The sequence below is a fragment of the Diutina rugosa genome, assembly GCF_008704595.1.
Source record: "Diutina rugosa strain CBS 613 chromosome Unknown scaffold42_size129173, whole genome shotgun sequence".
NCBI classification, from domain to species: Eukaryota; Fungi; Ascomycota; class Pichiomycetes; order Serinales; family Debaryomycetaceae; genus Diutina; species Diutina rugosa.
The window spans coordinates 59,079-83,748 of record NW_022995120.1 but is presented as its reverse complement, the minus strand read 5'-3'; the positions used below and the strand labels follow the sequence as shown (position 1 = coordinate 83,748).

At 47.6% G+C, this 24,670-nt stretch overlaps 13 protein-coding genes across 13 annotated transcripts; 4 read left to right on the top strand and 9 right to left on the bottom strand. All coding sequences in view use genetic code 12, as the record gives it.

Moving 5' to 3' along the window:
• Positions 1–35: 35 nt before the first annotated feature.
• On the top strand, positions 36–758 carry DIURU_002526 (Elongator subunit; the record flags this gene model as incomplete). The annotated part of the gene is made up of 1 exon (XM_034155187.1): positions 36–758. One exon carries the CDS (start codon positions 36–38, stop codon positions 756–758), a length of 723 nt encoding a protein of 240 aa, XP_034012692.1.
• A 174-nt stretch (positions 759–932) lies between these two features.
• On the bottom strand, positions 933–1,859 carry DIURU_002525 (uncharacterized protein; the record flags this gene model as incomplete). Its single annotated transcript, XM_034155186.1, has 1 exon — positions 933–1,859. The coding sequence occupies one exon, from the start codon at positions 1,857–1,859 to the stop codon at positions 933–935; it is 927 nt and encodes a 308-aa protein (XP_034012691.1).
• Positions 1,860–2,807: 948 nt separating this feature from the next.
• Positions 2,808–6,161, top strand: GDE1 (glycerophosphocholine phosphodiesterase; the record flags this gene model as incomplete). The annotated part of the gene is made up of 1 exon (XM_034155185.1): positions 2,808–6,161. The coding sequence occupies one exon, from the start codon at positions 2,808–2,810 to the stop codon at positions 6,159–6,161; it is 3,354 nt and encodes a 1,117-aa protein (XP_034012690.1).
• Positions 6,162–6,596: 435 nt separating this feature from the next.
• DIURU_002523 (uncharacterized protein) lies at positions 6,597–7,544 on the bottom strand (the record flags this gene model as incomplete). The annotated part of the gene is made up of 1 exon (XM_034155184.1): positions 6,597–7,544. The coding sequence occupies one exon, from the start codon at positions 7,542–7,544 to the stop codon at positions 6,597–6,599; it is 948 nt and encodes a 315-aa protein (XP_034012689.1).
• A 484-nt stretch (positions 7,545–8,028) lies between these two features.
• Positions 8,029–9,006, bottom strand: DIURU_002522 (uncharacterized protein; the record flags this gene model as incomplete). The annotated part of the gene is made up of 1 exon (XM_034155183.1): positions 8,029–9,006. One exon carries the CDS (start codon positions 9,004–9,006, stop codon positions 8,029–8,031), a length of 978 nt encoding a protein of 325 aa, XP_034012688.1.
• A 1,188-nt stretch (positions 9,007–10,194) lies between these two features.
• On the bottom strand, positions 10,195–10,848 carry DIURU_002521 (gamma-glutamylcyclotransferase; the record flags this gene model as incomplete). The annotated part of the gene is made up of 1 exon (XM_034155182.1): positions 10,195–10,848. One exon carries the CDS (start codon positions 10,846–10,848, stop codon positions 10,195–10,197), a length of 654 nt encoding a protein of 217 aa, XP_034012687.1.
• A 249-nt stretch (positions 10,849–11,097) lies between these two features.
• Positions 11,098–12,060, bottom strand: DIURU_002520 (uncharacterized protein; the record flags this gene model as incomplete). Its single annotated transcript, XM_034155181.1, has 1 exon — positions 11,098–12,060. The coding sequence occupies one exon, from the start codon at positions 12,058–12,060 to the stop codon at positions 11,098–11,100; it is 963 nt and encodes a 320-aa protein (XP_034012686.1).
• A 1,196-nt stretch (positions 12,061–13,256) lies between these two features.
• DIURU_002519 (uncharacterized protein) lies at positions 13,257–13,664 on the bottom strand (the record flags this gene model as incomplete). The annotated part of the gene is made up of 1 exon (XM_034155179.1): positions 13,257–13,664. One exon carries the CDS (start codon positions 13,662–13,664, stop codon positions 13,257–13,259), a length of 408 nt encoding a protein of 135 aa, XP_034012685.1.
• A 615-nt stretch (positions 13,665–14,279) lies between these two features.
• On the top strand, positions 14,280–14,702 carry DIURU_002518 (uncharacterized protein; the record flags this gene model as incomplete). The annotated part of the gene is made up of 1 exon (XM_034155178.1): positions 14,280–14,702. One exon carries the CDS (start codon positions 14,280–14,282, stop codon positions 14,700–14,702), a length of 423 nt encoding a protein of 140 aa, XP_034012684.1.
• Positions 14,703–18,324: 3,622 nt separating this feature from the next.
• DIURU_002517 (uncharacterized protein) lies at positions 18,325–18,660 on the top strand (the record flags this gene model as incomplete). The annotated part of the gene is made up of 1 exon (XM_034155177.1): positions 18,325–18,660. The coding sequence occupies one exon, from the start codon at positions 18,325–18,327 to the stop codon at positions 18,658–18,660; it is 336 nt and encodes a 111-aa protein (XP_034012683.1).
• Positions 18,661–18,813: 153 nt separating this feature from the next.
• On the bottom strand, positions 18,814–19,497 carry DIURU_002516 (uncharacterized protein; the record flags this gene model as incomplete). The annotated part of the gene is made up of 1 exon (XM_034155176.1): positions 18,814–19,497. The coding sequence occupies one exon, from the start codon at positions 19,495–19,497 to the stop codon at positions 18,814–18,816; it is 684 nt and encodes a 227-aa protein (XP_034012682.1).
• A 602-nt stretch (positions 19,498–20,099) lies between these two features.
• On the bottom strand, positions 20,100–20,930 carry DIURU_002515 (uncharacterized protein; the record flags this gene model as incomplete). The annotated part of the gene is made up of 1 exon (XM_034155175.1): positions 20,100–20,930. One exon carries the CDS (start codon positions 20,928–20,930, stop codon positions 20,100–20,102), a length of 831 nt encoding a protein of 276 aa, XP_034012681.1.
• Positions 20,931–21,734: 804 nt separating this feature from the next.
• CNH1 (Cnh1p) lies at positions 21,735–24,233 on the bottom strand (the record flags this gene model as incomplete). Its single annotated transcript, XM_034155174.1, has 1 exon — positions 21,735–24,233. The coding sequence occupies one exon, from the start codon at positions 24,231–24,233 to the stop codon at positions 21,735–21,737; it is 2,499 nt and encodes an 832-aa protein (XP_034012680.1).
• Between the last annotated feature and the right edge of the window lie 437 nt (positions 24,234–24,670).

Genomic DNA, 24,670 nt, shown 5'->3' with positions numbered 1-24,670 from the left:
ACAGCTTCATCGCGCGCATCACTATATATACTAAGATGGACCTTCGCCAGGACCTTATACTATACAAGGACGGCTCCATTGTGTCGCCTACGGTGTCCAAAGAGGGCGGCTATCTATCGGTAGTACGCCATGCTCCGGGAACTTACCCTCTGTGGTTCATTGCTACGCTATTGAGTGTGGCGGCTACCAACACCGCTAAGGGGGTCAATAACTCGCTCAAGCCACAACCCGGCGCTGGTGCTACGTTAGTATCGTTTACCAATAACCGTGATTTCTATGCGCTGGCGTTCAAACTGGTGGGCCCCCTCAAATTTGAGTTTATTGACTGTTTCAGCCACTTGTTTGATAAACAGATACCCGACCCGGAAAACGCTACCACACTGATAGCCACTTTATTCCAACAAATCCAGAAACAGGCTAAAGGTGTACTTGTGATTGATGGTGTGGAATTGCTTCAAATGGCCACCAATATCCTGACGATTAAGCTCACTTTCCACTTACAACTGCTTCTCAAGACCTGTAGTCAAGTGTGGGTGATTACCAGTGACCCGCTGACTGCCACGGAAGAATTATACGAAAACTTACTTTGGCGAAGCCATTTAGTGGTCCATTTCAAGCCCCTTGAGACTGGTCGCGCTAAGGATATCACGGGGCTGATGACGGTGACGCGTGGGCCGGTGCCGGCGCCGACCCCGGTGGCCGAGGAAGAGTGGATCTACCACTTGACCGCCAAGGAGTTTAGGATTAGTGTGAGATAACCATTGCAGCAAGTAAAATCCATATCATTGATATCTCCCAAGGGGACATCTGAGCATCACGTTACAGCTTATATCCAACATATAATTGCATCTATGATCATCTGGTATTTTTGTTTAATAGAAGAGGAACACATTTATTAATTAATTAGATAAAAACCGATTACTTTGCTAAAGCTAGAGCAACATGGCGACCATCGCCACCATCGCCGCCACCAGCAGCGCCAACTGCAGACCCATGTTGGTTTCCTGAGTCACTTCAGGAGGCACAGAGCCCGCAGAAGACGACGCCACCAGCGACACTTCCGAGGTCAAAGTGGAGGCAACAGTGGAGTTCCTCGACGGGAAGGTGGTCTCAGCCAACGAGTCAGTAGATTCAAGCGAGGTTTCAATGGTTCCCACTGAGGTTTCAATGGTTTCCACTGAAGTCTCAATTGTTTCCACCAAAGTCTTGATGGTTTCCTCTTCGGTGACAATGACGTCAGTAGCAATAGGGGGAACCGCCGTGGGGAGAGCCACTTCAATCAGAGGAAGCTCCACAACGGAATCAACCGATGCGCCTTCTTGGTCGCCATTTTGGTCGCCTTCTGTCTCCGCTTGGATGGTGGCACAGGCAAGCACTTGGCCATCGTGGTACACCACCACCGAACGGCCACCGATGTAGGCTTCCAGAGCCGGGTCCAACAGCAAGTAGGGGTCGATGTAGCTGTGTTCAAAGCAGGTCGCAGTGAAACGACCGTGTTTGCCGGAAAGGTCACCCACGGGGCAGCGAGAGTCGTCAGCTAAGGAGTCACAGTCGACGTTACCGGCGTGGTAAGGGTCAAACACGGCACCGGCGGAGTCACAGGTGGCAGCACCCCAGCCCACTGGCCGGTCGTGAATCTTATAAGAGAATTCACCGCCAGTGGCAGGCAACTTGGTCAAGTCAACGTGGACATTGACTTGGCCAGAGTCGCCAACGGCAAACACCACGAACCCGGACGCGGCTTGAGAACCGGCAAAGGGGAAGTCGGCGACGAAACGGGTGTTGGGGTTGGAGGTGACGACGGGGGCCGAGGAGGCGACGGCAACAGCGATGAGAGTAGCGGTGGTAATGAATTGCATGGGGAGTAAAGCAAAGAGAGTAGTGAGCAATATTCGATGAGATTTGCTAGTACTTATAGTTTGAGACGATGGTGAGGTTACTCTGGATGGTGTAGCGGTGGCGTGTACTCTGGGGGCGGGTGTACACCGTTCACCTATCTTTTGAGCTTAATGTACTGCATACAGTGACATGCTCTTTACTGACTACACAGAGCCTTTACCCCACCCAGCCAATTTAATTTTGTCACTATACAAATAAAGACGTCACTAAGCAGTAGATAACACCACAAAGAAACAGACAAATAGAACCTAAAATTTGCTGATATAGCTTAAACTATATAGAAACACCAGCCATATATTCAGTGACTCGTTTCTTTTTAGCTTCGAATTTCTTGTTGACGCCTGCGGGGTGTCATTTGGTCTGCGTGGCCCGATTGGGGGTGGTCGTGGTCGTGGTGCATGCGCGTGGTGATCATTTTGCAGCCAGCCAAGAGAAGGAAGAAAACACGGGAATCCACTCCCGTCACCGTATACGAACTAGCCAAAACCCAAGGCAATACTAAGTGAAATTTGACCCAAATCATTAGCTATTCCATTATATCAAACTTTGCTAGTTCATATCTTTTCGCCACGTATATGCCGACGACGCGATGAGGGCATCTCGTCCGACGCACCCCCGCCAGCAGCAGACAGCGGCTTAATTTTACTATGACTTACCTCGGTTGGCTTGGTTGAATTAGTCCCGCTGAGATCCGTGGCCAGCTTCCTTAGTGCTTACCCCCTAATTAGGCTCGTGTCATGTTATTGATGGGGGGCCCACGTGACGTAAGGCCTGTATACAGCCGAGCCGTTGGCAACGATGCCCCGGGCCTTAGTCACCACCGCCAGCTTCCACGTGGGATCAGCCACCACCACTCCCACCGTTACTGGCGACCGCTGCCTCCTCACCCATCCCCACAGTCGGCGCCGATGAAGTTTGGCAAAAACTTGCTCACCCACCAGATCCCGCAATGGCTGGTGTACTACATCAACTATAAGCTGTTGAAGAAGATCATCAACCAGGTCGCCACCACCGACGACCTCGAGCTGGTGCTTTCTCTTTTCTTCTATGAGTTGGACCGCAACGTCGAGAATGTCGACGAGTTCTATTCGATGAAACTGATGGAGTACGGCAAACGGATGAGACGGGTGGTGCTGGCGTTGGGGTATAACTCCCATACCCATAAGCTTACCAAAGAGATCGAAGTGAAAGACGAATTGGATGAAGTGGTGCTGATCTTGAGGGAAATGGCCACCACGTTGAGAAACTTACAGTGGTTCGGTGAGATTAACTACCGTGGTTTTGTGAAGATCTTGAAGAAATTGGATAAGAAACTTGGCGCCGACGCCGATAATAAGGCTACCTATCTCCACCTGCGCATTGACCCGTTACCGTTCGCTCGTGGCAAAGATGTTCAAGGTTATTTGGATACGATCCACTCGATCTTGGCCGAGCTCGGCGCCGACAACGCCGACGGCCTGGTGCTGCCGAAACACCCCGCCAACACTCGCCACGCGGAAATGACGGAAGCCATTCAAAATAAGGATTCGAAACAACTCCAACAATTGCTTTCAGCGCCGGAATCCGTGGGTGCTCGCGTGCTCACTTCTCTCTTGATTAAAGCCACCACGAGAAGCACTCCCGAGTGTATTGATCTACTCATTGAGGAATTAAAGCGGACTCAAGGGAACCCTTTTGCTGATAAAGCCGATATTTCTCGCCGTACCTTCTTCCACCAATTAATCATCCATTGGGGGAAACACCATGGTCCTGACCAGCCCTGTGACGGTCTTGAATACGTGTTATCCAAGTACGGCGACTTATACCAGCACGAAGTCATCCACAAGGACCTGTACCAACGTACGCCGCTCCACTATGCTGCTGAGTATGGTCTTAAGGATGCGGTTATTGTCCTTATTACATTCCTCAAACAACACAGCCTCATTGGAGTGGGTCTCCCCTTAGACCACATTGATACCTGGGGCGACCAGGACGGGATGACTCCGCTTCATTTAGCCGTGATTGGCCACCACCCACAAACTACTCGCAATTTGATTAAGGAGTCGGCCACCCCGTTACTGTGTCCGGAACTTGTCCTCTTGGCAGCAAGAAACCCTAGTCCCGTCATCGTCGAGGATTTAATCACTTCCGGAGGCATTGACGTCAATTACTCCGACCATGACCACCACGGGGAAACGGCATTACACATCGCTTGTAAGTATAACCACGTGGAAGTGGCTGAGTTCCTTTTGAGTAACGATGCTGACCCTGAGATTGGTGAACTGGTATTTGGGTGGACTCCCATCTTCATTGCTGCCAACGAAGGGTTCACTCGTTTAGTGAAGTTATTGCTTGAGTTTGGCGCTAAGGTCGATACCGTTGACGATTCCGGGTGGCTTCCCATGGAACACCTGTGTCTTCGTGGTCACTTAGATACCGCTGAGCTTCTCCGCCCAAGGGACAGTTCGTTATTGCTTTACGACATGTACTCTCCTGAGAACAATGTCGAGCGGAAACTCCCTGAAGAGCTCCACCGGCTGTCGCTGCTGGTGGACATTTTGCCCGAACACTCACGCAGTGTGTATAACAAAGTGTACCAGCAGTTGAGCCGCAAACCCAAGTCTGAACCTCAACCGATTAAGCTGTTTGGCCACAAATACTTGGGTAACGGGGAACTGATGGTGCTCATCACGTTAGGGCTGACGGATATGCGCCAAACACAGCTGCCAGTGACGTTACACGATGTGCTGCTTCCTCACACTCTGGCTCTCGACACAGCATTATCGTTGCTGATCACGTGTAAGCATCGTCGTACCAATCAAGTGGTGGACCAGCCGGTAGTGGTGGATTTACCGTTGGACGATTTCCATGCTTCTGCTACTGACCCCGTCACTTTCACTGTGCCCAGCTCGGTGGATGTGGACGACTTATCGGTACTGTTTGACCTTGTTCCCACCTACCAATTCCACCATCAACGCCAACTGCTTGGTAGAGCAGTAGCTTTCTTGAAGGATTTGTACACTCCGGTTGGGGCTAATCTTCGCTCTTTGCACCGTACGGTGACTCTTCCGATCATGGACCGGACCACTATGGACACTATTGGTGAAGTTCGTTTTGAATACCTCCCCATTTCCAGCTTTGGCCACCCGGCTATGGCGATTACTCCGACGGAAACTTACTGGAAACAATTGGTATCGACACGAGTGATTGGTCACCGTGGTTTGGGTAAAAACTTCAACCGCAAACTGCTTCAATTGGGTGAGAACACCGTCGAACTGTTCATCGCGGCTGCGTCTTTGGGGGCGCTGTACGTCGAGTTTGATGTCCAGTTGACTAAAGATATGGTCCCCGTCGTCTACCATGACTTCACCGTAGCGGAACTGGGGGTGGATATCCCCATGAACGCATTGACGTTGGAACAGTTCTTGGGCTTAAACGAAGAGAAATCCGATAAGGAAAAGCACCTGTTGGATGACGCCGCTCTTGTGGGCCTTCACAAGCCGAGACTGTACCCGCTGGCCCCCAATTTCCATGCTAAGCGTACTCCTTCAGTGGAAGATGCGATCGATGTGGAGTTCAGAGATACCATCAGTCGGCGGATGAAACTTACTAAGACGTGGAAATCTCAAGGTTTCAAGGGTAACGCCCGTGGTCTCTCAGTGGCGCTGAGCTTTGTCACCTTGAAAGAGTTATTCGCCAAATTACCGTCAAATGTCGGCTTCAATATCGAGCTTAAGTACCCGATGTTGGACGAGGCGGAAATGGAACAAATGGGAGAAGTCGCCGTCGATTTAAACACCTACGTTGATACTATCTTGAAGGTGATTTACGATGCTAACCTCACCAACCGCGATATTCTCTTCTCGCTGTTCCACCCCGACGTGTGTGTGCTTTTGTCACTTAAGCAACCTCTGATTCCCATCTTGTTCCTTACTGAAGCTGGTACTGCTCCCATGGCCGATATCAGAGCTCTGTCGTTGCAAAACGCCATTAGGTTTGCTAAGAAATGGAACCTCTTGGGGATCGTGCTGGCGGCAGGGACGTTGGTGAAGTGCCCTCGTTTAGCGCAAGTGGTGAAGCTGCTGGGCCTTGTGTGTGTCACTTACGGCGTGGAGAATAACGACCCGGAATTGGCCAAGATCCAGATGAAAGCCGGTGTGGACGCGGTGATCGCCGACCTGGTGTTGGCAGTAAGAGAAGGAATCCGTAAGGACCAAGAAAAGCTCAATGAGTTGGAAGAGTCGTCGAGAAGTATCAGTCCGGCGCAAACAGTGGTGGCGTAACCCCACTAACAAACAAAATCCCTTGATTCACACTACTTAATTTTTATAGACAAGGTTTGATAAATTCTGAAAGTAAGGCTTGTTAAGCTAGGCTATAGTAACCTCTCATTAGTCGTTAGATGCACATTCCGAAATCTCACAATCATTCTGAAAAGATTGGGTTTGTGGTTCGCAGATTTTCGTCAATTTGCTAAATTTTTGGCACAGTGCGTGGTGACGAGAAAATGAAGTATAGAGGAAAGTGTAATGGGCAATAGAAGCACGATAAAAGAGCGATCAATACATCTCTGTTGTCAAGTGAATCATAACAGTGATTGTATGGTAGCCAACATGTATATCGACGTTATAATTAAAGGATCAGTCTCGCTTAAAGATTTGTAGGTGAAACGCTCTACATTATACAAAACTCGCTCATGTTAACTCATACGTAATTACTTATTCATCAGGGTCATAGTCGGCTTCCAACAGTTCCATTTGCTTGGCGTCACTCGCGTTGAAGAAAGCGTTGGTGATGTAGAAGCGGCAGTTGTTGAAGTTGTTAGTGGTATTGCCAGCAAAAGCCGACGAAGTGGATTGGTTTTCAACCGATTGAGTGTCTTCCTCTTCTTTCACGCCATTAGAGTCAGCGTTGACGTTGTTGGCGTCACCTAATGAACCTTCGACTTCGCTCGACAGTTCCTTAATGGGGTCCAAAGAAGTCACCGCGGGGTACGAGTGGTGGATCGGGGAAGTTTGGGGTGATTCCACTTTCTCAACAAGAGAGGAGGCGGCCAATTTTTCATTCAACTCCACAACCAACGCCTCCTTGAGGTTTTCGTCAAAGAATTTGGTGCGGTGGTTCAACCACTCCACTCCAGCCAGGGGACCATTGCCAGCCGCCGCCGCCACCAAGCGAGCCAAGGCGGCCACGTCAGTGGACCCGTCCTGGTGGTGTTGCAAAATCTTAAGCACGGCTCGGTCAGCAACGTAGAAAAACCGATGGGGCACCGCTTGCTTTACCATTTCTTCCACATCTTCGGGAAACTTGTACCAGAACGAGGCCACCACTTCCCCCGCGTAGACACGAACATCTTCGCGTCGTAATAACCAGAAGATAAGCGATTGACGCTTAGCCGGCTCAATCAGCGTCATGGCGTCAGCATCGGCGAGAAGATGCACCGTGTGTAACACCACTCCGGCGAGCTTGTGTGGCGATTTCGTCGAGAGCACATGGATGGTGCCATTGACGTAGCCAACAACTTCGTGAGAAGAAACGCGGTAGTATTTCAAGTACCCGTTCAAGCTCTGGCACTTGCCCAACTTAATGTCAAGTTCAGTAACCAGAGACACCAAGTTGTGGAAGGCAGAGCCGAGGATCGGAGGGGGAGGCAGAGCGTACAGCATATCCGTAGAAGTATTGAATAAATGTGAGACGAGATGAGGGCCAAGGCCTGCTTATATACCGTGTCCGTCGTATTGTCGAGGGTATGCGTGACTATCGCCTTCGTATAGGCTTGTACGAATGCGGAATGAGATTGTGTAAGGTTCAATTGGGAAACCGAGATATACTTGTAATATTAATCTTACGTACCGCAATTTTGTATTTGACCCATTGGAATGACGTTTAAGGCATCGTGACAGTGATTTTACTATGAAGTTTTGTAAAGAGCACCCCCTTCGAAATCGTTTGGCGAATGCGAAATGCTAGGAGTTGGCTGAATTAACAGGGATCGCGGGTAGTCGTTTCTCATTAGATATTTGGCAGAACATTAAGAAGAAACAAGAGGTTAAGTCTGCTTATTGGCCTAAGTATCAGCAAAGTTGAAATCTCTCATATTGAACTCGTATGTACCTTAAATACCTTTCCTAAAATACTCATTTGATCCAATCAAAATGTTCCCGGGGCTTCCACTTCGTCATCCTCCAATACTTCATCCCTTAATACGTCATCCCCCAACGAAGTAAACAGGTCCAGATACTTCATGTTACCGCCAACAATGATCACTTTCCCGTGAAAGGTGCAGTTGTTGAAAACGCTTTGAGGCATTGATTCTTTGACCCGAGGAGAAGCAGGCTGTTCTTCTTGGTTTACAGCTTCATCAGTGTTCAGTTCCACACCAGCATTACCGATGCTAGTTGTAGCAGACGCTTCCAGAGTAGGAACATTGCGAGCGTCTACACGACTGACTTTGGTACACTTGATTGCGGCAGTGTCGTTGGAGGTGTCCTTGGGTAGAGAACAGGCTTCTGATTTTGTGCATTCAGCGAGCAACATGTCGATCAACGCCTCTTTGTGCTTATGACGGCACAACCACAATATCGCATGGGGTACAGAACTACCATTAGTAGCAAGTACAAGCCGATAAAGACGGGGAAGAGCACCAGGCAACGTCCAGTCACGAGTATCATTCATGATTTCATCGGTAGCCCAGCTAGCGCCATCACCTTGCTTGCTAGCTTTCATCATCGCCAGTGTGACATGGTGGGGAACTTGGTGCCAAAGCGCAACAATGGTCTTGACGGCGGTGTCTCTGACCGGTAGGGATGACGAGAGTATTTCCACAATGAGTTCTTGACGTAACAGCGGGTTACAGAGCATGATAGCTTCACCCTTGGCAAGTAAACTCACCATGTCCAACACCTCCAGGGCCACTCTTGTCGAGAACCCATCCCGTAACGCCGTGATCGCCCCCTTTACAAAACCGTCGACATCAGTTTGATCGAGAAAACAACGGGGTCCCAAAAGTGGCTTCATTTTCTTGCACATTTCCAACTGGAAACTAATCAGGGAGTAGTCGAGGCCCTCGGAGATGGCCTGCGCCATCGCCCGTTCGAACACAGCGCCAGCGGATGGCGTGGACGACATAGAGGTAAAGTAGAAAGTTTGATAATGGGGGCAAGGGGCTTATATAGTTGTCGCCGCGTATTGCCTAGAGGAAGGCGAGTCACGCCCTCTCGTTTAGCTTCACGCGATTATTCGGTATTTGGGGTTGTGACTTTTGGTACAGTCGCTCAATTTTGAAATTTAGACATGGAAACTATTTATACAATCTATAGCTTTCGAATGAATCCAATTAGTGGCCACAATACCGTCGAGTTAGTCCCTATTCCCTGCCCATACCTCCATCGTCGAAGCGCACATCACGTGGTTTAGACGAACGTACAGGGTTAAGGGGCTAATACAGACGAAGGAAGGGCGTAGAAGCGCTCAATGAACTCATGTAGCCGTAAGGAAATCAGCAGTAACGTGATTTGGCCGGCCCTACCTCATTAGCGCAAAACCATAAAGTCTTAATATCGATGATCTTTCATGTTTAGTCAAGTTAGTAGTAGGAGCCTGCGACGAAGATTTTCCCTATTGTTGCCTGTGCTCCACGGAATGTTTGGATGAGGAAGGAGAAAATAGTGATGGCGGGGAATGCAATAAAATGAGGATTGTATTATCATAGGTAATAAGTCATTTATGATAGCACGTCACCTCCAATTTGAATGATGGCTATATTAACCAACAGCCGTATCTACTAGAGTCCAAGACATCAATTTAATCACACACAACATCGACCAATTACTTCCTTAGCAATCAATTTGCCTATTCTATAACGAGGGAGGCGAACTTTTTTCGCAGCCAAGATTCTATGACGTCATCGGTGCTTATCGTTCCCCTCCCCCACACACCTCGGCTCTCACCACTACGAGTGATGACGCCTCCGATTACCACCACCACCAGTCCAAAATGAACGCTTGCACCACCAAAATGAAGGTTTTGCCACCATCTCCAGGGTCGCCCCAGCCACAATTCCAAGCGTGGTTCCCCCGACCACCTAAGGCCAATATCAACCACTCCCATCTATAAACTATTGGACGTTACAGTGGCCAACATCCAAAGTGGATACCGTCAATGACACCGAATTATAAAACAGTGATCAGTTTAGGGGACATTATTATGATGACAACAGATAATCTCCCATCAGGAGCCATTTATACGGCGCTACATCAACCACTATTTTAACGTCAAAAATACCAATTGTCTATATGCATAGGATGATTAAATAGATCAATGCAAGGCTCTCACGTGTTGCTGAAGCTCAGTCAAGTACTTATCCGGCAGTGCTTCCACCAAGCGGTCCATATACTCGACGTTCTCTCCCAGCGGTCCTTTCAGTTTCCTGATGACATTAGCGGTGTCAGAGATCAGTTCAGGGCCAACAAACAGCTCGTTTTCCACCGTGCCTATATAGATTGTCAGCATGATCACGGGGAGAGCGGTTTCAGAGTCAACATCAAGCTGAACTAATGCCGGGTGATCCAAGTCCAGCGTCTGGGTAACGTAAAAAGGAATATGGTGGGCAGTATACCCGTCCTGTTCCCTCACGTCTAGGTACTCCCTGACTTCGTCAACGTGCTGGGGCTCGATATAGTAGGCTGCTGCTTGTACGGGTAAGTCCGATGGTACGAGCTGATCGAGGGGTTTGGCCAGCTCAAACACGTGGTGGCCAGCAAACTGAGCATGTGTTTGAAGATCTTTGAGCAGGACCAAAGTCACCACTCGTCCTGGGGCTTCGGGAGTGCCGCGATGGTCGCTCGAGCTCTGCCAGAAGCGGCGGATATAGCCGTTGATGAAGCCCTCGACGCGGAACGCCGTGTGGGGAGGCGGCTTGAACATAAGCAGCCCGTAGCCGATGACCCAGCACCCTTTATCGGTGGTCATAGTGGATGTGGTGGGGAGGAGTGGCGGCAGCAGTGACTGTGGCTGATGCGGTCAATGAAATGTGGGTTACGCAGCCCGGGGAGTACTTACTAACAGACAGAAACGAGACACCAACATCATCCCATTAAAGTAAGATTTTAAAGCAAAACTACAAGCAATTGGTAACTTCTACTATTGTAAAAGTAACTGAAACTTGATAGACTATAGCCTAACTATATGGTGAAATGATGAAAACGTAGAGTATGGTTTTCACAAGTAAGTGATCTTCATGGCCATTTTCACGGTGTCCACCACACGATCCTTAACGGTGTTCAACGTGTTGCGGTTAAGCTTCACGTAGCGCAGAGCGATGGCCAACACTACCGCCACCACACCAATAACAAGACTATTATCCCGGAAATAGTTCTTGAGCAAGTCCAAAATGTGATATAGCCGTTGCGTAAGCAGTTGTACGTCTTGTGGAGTGGGTTGCCGTTTATTTATCGGGCGGTCCCCTTGTTGTCTCATCTCATTAAGCTTGACGTATTCAAGCTGGCGGTCGCGGTGTTGTTTGATCTGTTCGGCCTTCTTTTGCTTTGCCTCCAGCTCTTTCTTTTGTTTCAGCAATTGGTCCTGTTTGCGTTGGTTTTCCTGGACTTGTTTCCAGTCTTCTAATTGGTGGAGGTCACTGGTAGTAAACACGGGACACAGCCCCACAAACAGCTTAGCGTCTTCCCAGCGGTCTTGTTCCACTAACAAGTCAATGTATAACCGGGCCAAGTTCTTCTCGTGCTTGCTAGATTCCCGATTATACGTAAAAGTGTTGAGGATTTGACTGATTTCCAGTGTGAGAAGCGACAACACTTTTTTGCCCTTAGCCGCCAAATAGTAGTTATACAAAATTTCCGGCGGCACATTGCGGCGATTACCAAACAAACCTTCCACATCGCTGATTACTTGGTCGACATCAACGCCGGTTTCGAACGCCACCTCTTGTTCGGCGATAGTGGTGATTTCCGCGATGTATAACGAGATGATCTTGACGAGAAGCGTCTCCAGGATAAGTCCCCGAGGGTATTCTTGAATGGCTTGTCCGTAGAGCTGGGAGGCCACGGCAAACAGCTTTTCGAAGTTGCGGTTGACAAACAACTTGAGCGCTAGCTTGTAGTTATCCTCGAGCAATTTCGAGGGTAACACCAGCAGCGATGAAAGCGACGATGTCGATGAGTCCATTGTCAGTTTGCGGAAGACGATTGGGGTGTCGGTTGTGGAGGATAAGTATAGACGGATGGAGTGTCTTGTGAGAGGGGTGACCGTTGTGGGGAAGCGAGGGGTATATCACGTGCGAACGAGCCCGGGGAAAACGATATAGAGCGTACGTTCAATATTTGATCTATCTCGAAATCAAACAAGTACTAATTAATTATTATAAAGAATAGTTGAAGATGAAGCTGGTGGTGGTGTATATTTGAATCGGGAGTTCCCGCGGAAGATTTTGTGGGGTTGGCGTGGTGCCTCGGTCATGCGACACCCGCACTAAATCTTGCAAAAGCCAAGTGAGACAAGAGAGACTGAAGCGAGATCAATACTAATTATTCGCCTATAAAATGAAGGTATTCAATGAAAGTAGTAAGTTTTGGATTCTTTAATGTTAATCGAGTGCTATCAAAGTCGAAATCAGGTCGATATCCAAGCGGTGGTGATGATGGATTTTACCTTAGAAAGAGACTACTTGAGTCTAGTCGTAATTGATCTGATTGTGTGGAAGAATCGTGCAATTTACTACCCCGAGATTGTTTACTGAAATTGCACGCCCTTAGACTTTCAGCCGCACAAATCGCACTGCTCACTGTTTAGTCCCTGAGACGACCCTGAACCTCGGCAAATTCCAGATGTGGTACGGATTGAGATCTAGCTAGATCTCTTATCGAAAATGGAGCTTTCACCAATCTATGGGTATCATCGAAACTGACTGTCATTTGTTATTAACAGTTTCCCTTTCGTTCATGCGCCATGGGATGGCTTGATGAGTTGGTCAACGAATCCCGGCGGTGATCCACTGTGTGCTTTTCATTCCAGTGACTACACCTCTTCCTAAATGGAGCTATCGAAAAAAATGCTACTTACCTTTTGTTTTATCGGAGTTCATACGGTTGGGACTGGTTGGTGCCATTGAAAAAGTTTGAAGCTATAGCCAAAACCCACAACCGAAAATGGTCAAACTTTCTTGAGCATCTATGTCATCCAAGTATTGAAGTGAATATCTGATTTTGGGATCAATATTCGTGTCCACTGTATGTGGTGAAGGCATTTGATTACCAGATGAATATCCCTACTACTTGAAACCGCTGCAAACAGATTTCCGATGCACATATATTGAAGGCTAAACTAAGTCACTGCTTGTGAGGAGGCCGGCAACACTCCCCAGATCATTCAGATGAGTCCAGGGACTGAAGGACGTCGATGGGATTCCCCATTGACCCGATAGCGTCCGTTACCACAAATTCAGGCAACACCTTTTCACACATGGGACACTTCAACTTCCGCATCATCCACAGGCTCAAGCACTTGGCGTGGAAGATGTGATTGCACGGAGTGACCATATACTTCTTGCGGTCCACCACCGCCCTGTGACGAATCGCCTGTTTGACCACCTCAAACTTCCCATATCCCAAACAAATGCAGCACTCGTAATGGCACGAGTATATGCCCGGAGGCTGAGGCTTGTTCAGGAGCCCGTCGATAGCGCTCTTGGGGAAGTCTCGTCTGAGTTCTCTTACGCTGATAACTCGGTGGTAGTCGTACACCGCTGGCATGAGATGGGGCGCGGAACTCATAGTCGCGGGGGGTAATAACTCGCGGGGTGGTCATGAAAATAACGCTTGCTTTCAATCGTTGGAACGTGAGACGGTGATGGTAAGATTGATCGTACATTTGATTGAGGTGTTACAACATCCAACATTTCTTTCAGTATCAGTTGCTCGATGGCTTACCTAATCATAAGATGCCTTTGAAAATGACGCCACTATCACCAACACCGAAACCGTATTCAACAAAGCCACCCATTTTGGGCGGCTTACAATCTACTTAATGGAGTGTGAGGCCTCATCGATCAAGCGTATCATACCATCGAGACCACGAATCTTCTTTACTAGTTTCTGCGGGCACCAGTCCACTCATCTGAGGATTGGCTCACCATGGATCAAGCAATGGAAGCGACGTCGCTGTTGCTTGAAAGAGGAGATCTTGAATAAAATATTATAGTGACAAGTTTCTGTTATCGGTACAGTGCTCAGTCGATCGGGTACTTTCTTACTGGTATGCTCAAGTTGGGTAGGCGATGTTTGAGAAGCCACCTCTGCATTTCCTTTTCGTGTTAACCACTATAAGGCTACGGGCTGATCAGAATTCTCTTGATCACATTAAATTGAGATCGACTCCTTATTTGATCGATGATGCTGCGCTACAGTTTTCACGTTGTCATAAATTGTCATCAACAAGCTGATAATATCACCATTCATTGGAAACACTTAAAGAACGAGACTTTTGCTTACTCAGCCGAGGACTCAGATTCATCCGAGGAACCAACGTCAGAAGAACCAGAAGCATCGGAAGAGCTAGAAGTGTCAGAGGAATCAGAGCCATCGGAAGAACTAGAGTTATCGGACGAACTAGAGTCATCAGAGGACCCAGAACCGTCGGAGGAATCAGAGGACCCAGATGAACTAGAAGCATCGGAGGCTGGTAATCGGGGCACTCTCCGGCGGCACACGGGACATCTGCGTCTTAACTTGATCCACAGCTTCAAGCAATCGGTATGGAACATGTGCTTGCATGGGGTCACCATATATTTGTGTGTGCAAACTTTAGAGTGAACTTTCCAGGCCACCCTGAATTTCAAAGGCGACAAGCAGATGCTGCATTCACAGCGGCACTCTAGTGTCCATGGATACTCTTGTTTCTCCGTAAGCCCTTCAGCTATGCTTTTCGGAAAGTCTCTGAGGAGCTCTCTGGGTGAGATAACCTGATGGTAATCGTGGACCATGTATAGGGGGTATGGCTTTCACACTCGCGAAATTTGGGTTCACGAGATCGCTGAGAGTATAGCTCTGGGATATAGGTGTAAGACAATGCCATTGCGCTAGGCTATAATTACGAAACAGGCGGTGTAATGTATAATCCGTTTGGCGCTGTGTTAAAACCAAACACTCGCTTCATTTCAGCTTACAACCACAGTGTGAAGCAACCATTTAGACTGGATAGCCTGATTGGTCTGAGTCTATCTAATTGAGACTGAAGAACTAATTTTATGCTACGCTAGTACCTTTCACATTATACATATATTGTCACACAAAAGCTGATGGATTCCTAATTGTCGAAGTTGTCCGAGAAGTTAAACACATGTCATCTTGCTTGCCCAGTCTCATCTGAGAAACCCGTGGAGACAGCATCAACTGAAAAACCAGCGTCGTCAGAATAACTAATGGATAACACAATTATAAAATTTAACGACTGGAATATTATTTGCCCAACAAATGGAAACACCTTCTTGATGTACCGAACCATTTCGCGCGACGTATCCAGGACCCGTAATAACTTTGCGAGAGCCTCCATCCAGAAGTTTAACAGTAGTTTTATCGTTCGAGATCTGTCTCCGTAATCGGGGCACTCTCCGTTGACATAAGGGACACTTCATTTTCTGCTTCAACCACAGCTTCAAGCATTTGGCATGAAAAATGTGCTTGCATGGGGTCACCATATACTTGTTGTTGTCAACTTTACTCTCTTTGTGTCCTTTTCTCGAGACCACCCGGAATTTCAAAGGTGACAAGCATATGCTGCACACACAACGGCAAACATAAATCCCCGGCAACCGTTCTTCGCTCGAGAGTCCTTCAACCGTGCTCTTCGGGAAGTCTTTTCTGAGCTCACGAACAGCGATAAGTGGATGGTAGTTGTGAAACTCCTTTTTGGGGCGCAATTCCACAACCTTCGGCCGATGCCCGGTTCGATAGGTCACTCGAAGAATAGCGGGTTGGGTGAAGGTGTAAGTCGATGCCATTGCGTCAGGCTAAGCTGCCAAGGACAGGTGGTAAAATGTATGTTCTGATGTGCGTAGGTCTAATCAATATATAGCTTGCAGAGCCTGACGTAATCACCGAGTCGAGAAAGCCCCGCACAATACTTTCTTAAGAATGCTAATTGTCGACTTAGCACAAACTGATGCCCATTGTCTCTTCCAAACCCTCCCCCGGGGCTCCAACAAAGACTACTTCTGAATAAACTTCAATACTAATACAATATTTCAATCATTTGTATTAGATTCATGATCTACGCTACTGAACACACATATATGCTGACAGTGGTCTGCCACTTCTTCCACTGGGCGATGAAATTTTACGTAACTGATATAATGCTGCGACCCTTCCAGTGAAAAGAAATCAACCGACAGTATCTATTTTATAAGTATCAATGGCAATCTTTCCTTACCTTACCTGAGGTCGTCTACTTTCAAAAATAAGAAGTTCGCACCTCAAGTTACCGCAGGGAAATCTGAGAATTGGTGGCAGCTACAACGAACGTCATGCAATTTTCTATTATCATCAAATTCATCCACCAAAATTGAGTGTTTAGTGAAAGTTTTGTACTCGTTATCATCCACCTGCACCGCGGAAACTACTCGAATGATGTATGTTCAGTTACACAATATAATTTCGACGCCTTCAGGAAATTATATGACAGCACTTTGCTTAGGATGCAAGAATTCTCGTACGATATTGGATTGCCGGCATGCTCCTAGACACTGTCAAACAGACATCAAATCGAAAGTGCAGAATCTGCTAGTGCTTTCAATGAGATGCCAAAAACTTCCTTCAAGGTGTTCTACTGCCGGCTGCCAGCGGCTGGATATGCAAACCACACAGTCCTGGAATATTACACACATGGTACACACATCGAAGATTGTCATAGAAAGACCCACTATTTGCTTAGTCACAGTCAACAAAGACGATACCTCTATTTTTGGTTAGGTACCCAGTGGATGTACCCACCCGCCTCAAACGCGACATCTTTGTGAAGAGGCTCATATTTGACAACTGCCTTTGATTTAGCGTGATATCATGTTTAGTCAAGCTATCACAACTATCTTTAGCACAACATCAAGTTTCGAATTGATTGTTATGCTAAATTTTGTATCTTGAAAAAAAAAAACTTGCTCGCCATTGACTTTGCAGCAATTTACCAAATACAACACTAATAACCAAAAATCCTGGAAATATTTGCGTAAAACTACACTTTGTGATGCCCGTCTAGCTACTCTCTTCAAAAAGTTTCGAGAAAAAGCGCTAAATTTTTCACTTAACCGAAAGTGACAGTGGGTATACTTGCGGGTAGAACCCTCTAGACGCATCCCAGGGTTATATTGAGTTTTTAATTGAGATATTTATCTCACATTTTTAACTATTTGTAGTTTGGATGAAAATATGAGTTCGTTTGTCCGTATCAGACGATCTAAAAAGGAAGTCAACCCAAGAAATCAGGGAATAGACCTGAATCTCATCAAGACATAAAGCATAGATCAACTAACAGGACGACAGGGCGTTCAATGAAGGGGCCTTGGCACTTGCTCTTGGAACATAGGGGAATGTACAACGCTCACCACATTTGAAGTGGGGCGTAGCGTGGACTATGAACTTGATGCTTTCGAGGATGATATATTAAGAGATACTAAACTGTCATTATGTGACGTCTACTGAGCACTCTCGACTTGTCATATTGGAAAAATCTGTAGTTATACTGCTTCGAGTAGACTTAGTTGACTCTGGCAATGGGTTGTCGACATGCGGCAAGTCTCTCAATCTATCAAGTAACCATTTCAAGTAGTTCAATTAAAAAAGGCTTTATTTACCTACGATTCATGCTATACTGACTTTGTGTACTTGATCGACTGTGACTCAGTTGTCGCTATAATGATTTGCGGGCTACACGAGTGGGCGCCAAAAGTGAGCACTAAGGAAATAAACTGGACAATAACTGAAATAGACAATATTTGCCTGTTTCCTGTAGTGCATGGATTTTGTTTTCAGGCCACATGCAGTTGAGATCAAAGGTGCAGGGGAGATATAATTGATCGACACTTCCCAAGCCATCACCTTCGTGGAATGATCCAGAAGTTTGAAATGACTTACTGCTATATAAGAGAGAATAGAACTTTACTGGCCGTACCAAATACTTTTCTTCTCCAATGTTTACACCTAAACAAGAGTGGATATCGGTTGTGTATTACTTTCTTCCTAGCCCGAAATACGCACTGCGGCTCAATACCGAGTACTCAAAAGTTATATGCAAGTCACACTCGACTGATCTCCACGTTTACATGATTGTTCTTATATGCCTTCCTCTCTGCTGACGAGGGGAGCGCGCCTCCCCCACCCCCCGAGCCCATTCGCGATTTTTTTCTCGCTCGTCACAGTTCAGGAGGGAGAGATAGGGATCATCATGGCCTTTTCATCTTCTTACTACCCGAGAGACACTGCCAAACGGTTGGAGTACGAGGGCGTCGATCATCTTCGCTTGGTGTTAGACGTCAAGTACAAACCGGAAGGTCTTCTTCTCGACCAGCTCCGAGACGGCAGCGCCAGCTTTACTTTCGACGCCGTCGACGTAGACGAAGCTGGCGTCGCTCGACGCTATGAGCTCACGTTGCGACGGCAATTTAACGCTGACGGCACCGAGTCCTACTACTATATGGGCTTCGATGACGACAAGTTGACTAAAGTCACGCGGCAGATGTATCGCAGAATCCTTCGAGGGATCGACTTTGGCGACGTTTAATTCTTCATTTACTTCACCAGTTGAAGTGATTTAGCTGCTAGTATTTACCTTTTTAGCTCAATCCAACAAAGTTTATCATTACGAACCGTAGTGGGGGTGACTCGTCACGTGATCCATACCGTAAACATCGATAAACTACAAAATCAAGTAAAATCAAATGTCCCACACGGAGGACAGGTGCTTTTCCAAAATCATCATCGCTTCCTTAACCATTTGCTTTGAGACAACGGCGTCCTGGCAAATCTTACGAAGTAACCGTTCCACCGTAGCCCGCCAGTCCGCCATGATCGCATACAACTTTTGTTGTTCGTGCCAAATAGCTTGTTCAGTAGTGCGACGAGTCTCTCTGGAGATCCCGGGGATGTCATTAAGAATCCGTCCAAGGCGGCGGTTGAAGTCTGTGGCCAAGAAGGCGAGGCTTCTTTCCACTTCTTGGTGAGGTCTGGCCCGGTTGTCAAAGTCTGAGTATGTAGTCAACAAGTGGATATTCGCTTCAATGGGGTCGGCGGCCTGACCAAACTCGCGTTGTAATCTTTGGATCCGATAGTCCAACTTGGAGAGTCTGTCAGTGTTCAACCCAGGAACGGGCTTGAGGGATCCAATTGGCTTGAAAAGACTGCTTAAGGATACCGTCTCGTGGTTCTTCCACGCCGTTACTGCTTCGTGTCTGGTTTTCTCAGCTTCCACGATTAATTTGGTCAAGTCACCACGGGCCCTGTCGTTAGGGAGCTGTCTTAAGAGAGCCTGGAATGTTGGCAAATAAGTCACAGACTTGGCGTTCTTCGCCACGCTGTTGGATTTGATTGTGTTGTTGTTCTGTTTCTTGGAACGGGACATGGGATTTGTAAATTTGCTAACGAAGAGACAACAGTGTTCATATACCTGTGCTATAAAAGCTTATTGCGTCACCTATTTAGCCCCTGAGTCTCTAAAGTTACTCGAATAATAAATCTTTGGAAATGTTAAAAAGACTTTCTGACAAAATCGAGGTCCCGCTGATTTGGAGGTGAAATAATGCTTTGTCCATTTGTAGTGGACGGTATTAACCAGTATAGTGACAAGTGAGGCTATTTGGCTTAATAGAGCTCTCGTGGTCAAAACTACTGAAATTTGAGATACATAAAGCGGTTTTCAACCAAGGATTTTCACTAAACTCAGCTCCCCGGATGCTTAATTGATCAAGTTTGCAGCATAAAACTCGCCCAAGATACGATCAATCACGAAGACTGCGTCGCCATCAACAAATACTTTGAGGTTAGGGAAGTTGACACCATTAAGTTTTCCTACTCCAGTTTGGAATCTTTTGTGACGAACATAACGCCGGGGCCAGTTTGGAAAGGTAAATGATTTGCCAGCAAACTCTAGGTATTCTAGAAGCTCTTGAAATCTGATTGCGAGTTCAAATGAGTTATTATTAAGGTTGGTGCGTGCCAAGCGCTTTATGGTTTTAGGGAACCAAAGAAGATTAATTGGGCGGAGGTTTGGTTGGGCAACATGCAAAAATCCCTTAAGGTACTAAACTCAGGTGCATAGTGGAATACGTTATCGACACCCACATGTTGCGCGTTTCGAACAGAAAAATGTTTGACCACGGATATATCGAAACATCCTCTAATTCCTTTAACATTGCCAACAATCACGAGGCTGTCCACTCTGACTTTGGTTGGTGTTGATTCCAATTCAATTTCAACTAAAACGACCTGATAGAGATGGGGAGTGCTCATAACAGAACGGTAATTCACGAAAAATTCCTGTGGAGCAGATGATGTAGGAGACGTAATTCTGAAGCTGACTTTCGCGGGCTTCAAGTGATTTATAATAGCGTGAAGAAGTTGGTCGTTCCAACGGGGAGATTCAATGATAGTTATCTCCCCAGGCCACTTGAATTTGATACGCATCAAATGAAGAAATTGAGATTGCGACAAGTACAGCCAGTGTTTAAGATCGTCAATCGAGTCGTGAAGCAACGGCTCTTCATCAGGTCCTAAAACGTATACTTGATGAAAGAGTCTCTGCTTGGCGATGTAGTCAACGCCCTTAGAAAGGGACAAAAATGGGTGGACACGGTGTTGGGGAAGAAACTCAAGTACAGTTGCCACAATCTCTAAGGGGAGCCTAACAGAAGGTGAGACTTCAGCCCTTCTATGGGCTAAGCGATGTAACTTCAGGAAACAATTGTCACAGAGGATTGGCTCGAGGCATCCAAATGAGTCGTCTTCAATGTTGTTGTCGTTAGTAGTGATTGTCATAGGAGAGTCGTAATGCGTCATGGTGAAAGTCAAGAAATTAGTTTTACCCCATGTTTCAAACTAATGCGACTCCACCACCTAGCGAGCAACCCATTTTTTTTTTGGGGGGGGTAAATTATGCAAGGTATCTTGTAGTAGTAATTTATTTTATCAATCGGATGGTGTGTATTTTGCTCCTCCTCGTGCTCTATCCAAAATCCTGGTCTTGTTCTCCTTATTCATAGAATTTTAAGTGTGGGGATCATTTGATGTTTCAGAGTTTCCAAGGTGGCAATATCAACATATCGAATAGTTGGAGGCAAAAGAAATCCCACCCTCCAACAACAATAACGTTTAATCCACAAACTGATGCTGAGAACCTTGACTTTGAATTTGCACCAGAGTTTACAAAGGATTGCCTAACACTGGAGATACTCATGGAATAAATGAGTGATGTTTTCATGAAGTCTGAGGCCCAAGCTGACAACGAAGTCAAATTTACCAAAAGTGCCTAGCTCCACTTGATTACAACATGTCAAGCAATTGAGTTCAAAAAGAGAGCGTCTACGCTAGTCCCTACAAGATTGTATCTTCCGTGAGTTTCCTTGTGGACACTGTTTCTCAACGTTGAACGAGTGACAAACAATGAGAGGGATACCACTATTCTGTCGTTGCCTGCAACTTAAGTTGTTCTTCGCCTAAGCTCCGAAGGTAACTGCTTTATTGCGGTAGGCGGTTCAGCCACCTGGTGAAGCTCTACCAATGCCTAATCTGATAATATCGTTGTTGTGTGTATTAATGGAAGGATGTCTATGCAATCAGAGTGAGTATAAAAGCTAATGGGTATCATTCTTCTTCTTCATCGTCACGCGTCTTCTTTGTGGGGAGTTCACCCAATGCCTGGAGGCGGCGGCGTCGTTCCACCAGCGATTCCCGTTCGGCTGGAGGCACAGTATTTGATGCTGCTGCTGGTGCTGCTGAGGATGAGGGCATCGCCAGACCCCGTCTCACTGCCAGCGGAGGCCTCTGTACTGTCGACGACCCACCAAACGCTTTATTGAGCTTAGCTTCCAAATGAGGGTCAGCGGCAATACCGTCGGTCAGAGTCATCGTTTGCGGGGGAAGTTCTTCAGTCCAGACTTCATCGGAAGCTTGAGTTTTACGACCAAGAGCCCAGTCGGTCACGTGGCGGAACGTACCCAGACGGGCTCTGCCTCCGGTGGGGTTAACCTGAGGACGACGGTTGACTCTATAACGACGAATAATCTCACCGTCTTCATTCTCAATGAGGATCAAGTTATCGATCTGGTGAGCGAATAATTGACGACGGTGAGGGTCATCTTTGCGGACAAACGCCCGTTTCGTGTGCAGAGCAAGCCGCTTCAACGGCAGTTCCGGTACTGTCGTCTCCAGGTCTGAGGGAACAGCCGAATAATGGCTCATCTTCTGGACAAGCAGATCCATCGAGTGGATAGATACATCGTTGGAGTCACGAGACCTCAGCTGGGTGAGGTTCAGAGTTAACGAGGCTAGCGACAGGCGGCGGCTGTGGCGAGGCGGGGGCGATCTAGGAGGACGATCAGGCGAATCGACTTTAATTTGGTCGATGATCTCGCCGTCTTGGTCCTCAATGATGATGTTATCCCCTTCCTTATACGCCTGGTGGGGCACCTGGTCGTGTTCGAGGGCGTCGTGGATCTCCGGTGGGATGTCGGCGGGGTCAATGTGGAGTTGCGGCACTTCACCATCGGGCAGAGCGAGGTTATCATCGACGACGGCGTCACCGGCTTCGTGGGTAGACTCGGAGTCGACTTGAGTGCGGCTTTCTTCCAGAGCGTCTCCAGGGGTCAGCCTACCCAATTGAAGCGTTTGTACTTCCGGTTTGCGTCTCAGAGTGATCGTCTCTTCGCCGTCATGAGTTTCCAAATGGTGTCTCCGCTTCTTCTTATGTTTCCGCTTACGCTTAGCGCCACCGGCGGGTCTGACTTTGACCCCCAGAGTCTCGGGTAATTGCATTTCCCCTTCGGCATCATAGTCGTAGTCGGGAGCAGCTTCTTCTGGGTGTTGTTTTTCGTCGATAATGCTCATCCCCTGAGAGTCAACCCGGTGTAACGAGAAGTTAGTCGCCACCAGTTCGAGCCCTTTAAGTCTATCCATCCAGTGGGAGTTACCCCCGTCCTTAGTATTGGTGGTGGTGAAGGTCATGGTGATGGCCATGCGGTTCAATTTCTTGCCGAGGGCAAGCACTGCCACTGAGGAACCGTGGACGATGATTGACGTCACCACAATGAAACACACGATGGGCCAGATACAGGCGATGAGCTGGTAGTGAGGGAAGTCAGGATTAGGCAATTGGGCAAGGGGAGTCTCTTCTTCAGTGTAATGGGCTTCAAGATCCTTACGGGCGAGGATGGCGGCAAAGATGGCCCCGACACCGATGGGACCGAAGTGGCCACAAAACAACGCTTCCCGCCACAGCTTTATATCGGGGGTGAATGGTTTCATTGCCAATACGGCAGGGATACGTCTTAAGAAGATGATGACGATGGCAATGATGATAAGCCGCCACACGTTGAGGCCAAGACTGCCGTCGTTAAACAGTTGCCAGGGGACAATGGCCCCGAAATAGACAAAGAACGACAAGTTAAGCAACAAGTCGATCACTGTGGATACGTGCAGTTCCTCGGTTTTACGAGCAAATTCGCCGTTCCAGCCGAAGGCGGTGCCGGCAGCGAAAGAACACAATAAGTCGTCAATGCCGAGGATGGAGCCGAACCCGGCACAGACAAACGCAAGGAACACGAAGAAGGCAAGGAACGACTGGCGGTCGATCAATTTGTATACTTCGGCCCAGTAGATGAGTTTTCTCATTGAGTAGCCGATGACCACACCTAAGACAATGCCGAAGCCACACTCCCAAAGGATGGTGAGACAGAACCAGTTCTTGACGATCTCACCAGCTTGACCTGAGTAAAGGATCAAATTAAGGGATAAGAAGATGAAGGGGAACGCCATGCCGTCGTTACACCCTGATTCGGCCGTCAATAAGTTTCTCAAATGGCCGGGCACTCTCTCGGCGAATTTACCTTTACCAACGACGGCAGCGGCAAGTACAGGGTCAGTGGCAGTAACACAGGCACTAACAAGAAGGCCATCGGTGAAATGGAAACCTGGGATGACAATATAGATAAAAGTGCCCACGACAAGCCACCCCACCGTCATCACGGGCAAAAGCAAGATACTGACGGAAAGCCAGTGTTTTAGCATATATTTCTTGGGCAATTCCACTGCCACGGCGACAATCTGGATACAAAGCACCAACCGACATATTTCCAACGTGATCATATCCAGATTCCCCCACAGCAACGGATTGAACCATTTGAGACAGTGGGGGCCAAAGATGAGCCCGGCGATGCCGGCACACGTGGCCTCGCCGATGTAGAGCTTGTCCTTGATGAACAACGACACCAACGAGAAGAGGATGCAGAACAGCCCGAGACAGGCGTAGGCGATATGGGACTTCTCTAGCTAATACTGTTAGTATGAGTCAGGCAAATTAAGCATCAGGGCAATCATGTTTGTATGAAACAGGAGAGCCCGTCACTCCAAGGATACTCACCTCAAGTTGATCCCACGCCATCTTGGCATTCGGTATTAAGTGGTAAACGTTTCAGGGGATGAAAAGGGATTAGCAAATAATGAGATGGGCCCGATTGTTATAATGTGAGGGTATTGGGGTTTCGTGAGCATGGGGGTGCGGGTAGTGCATATAAGATACCTGG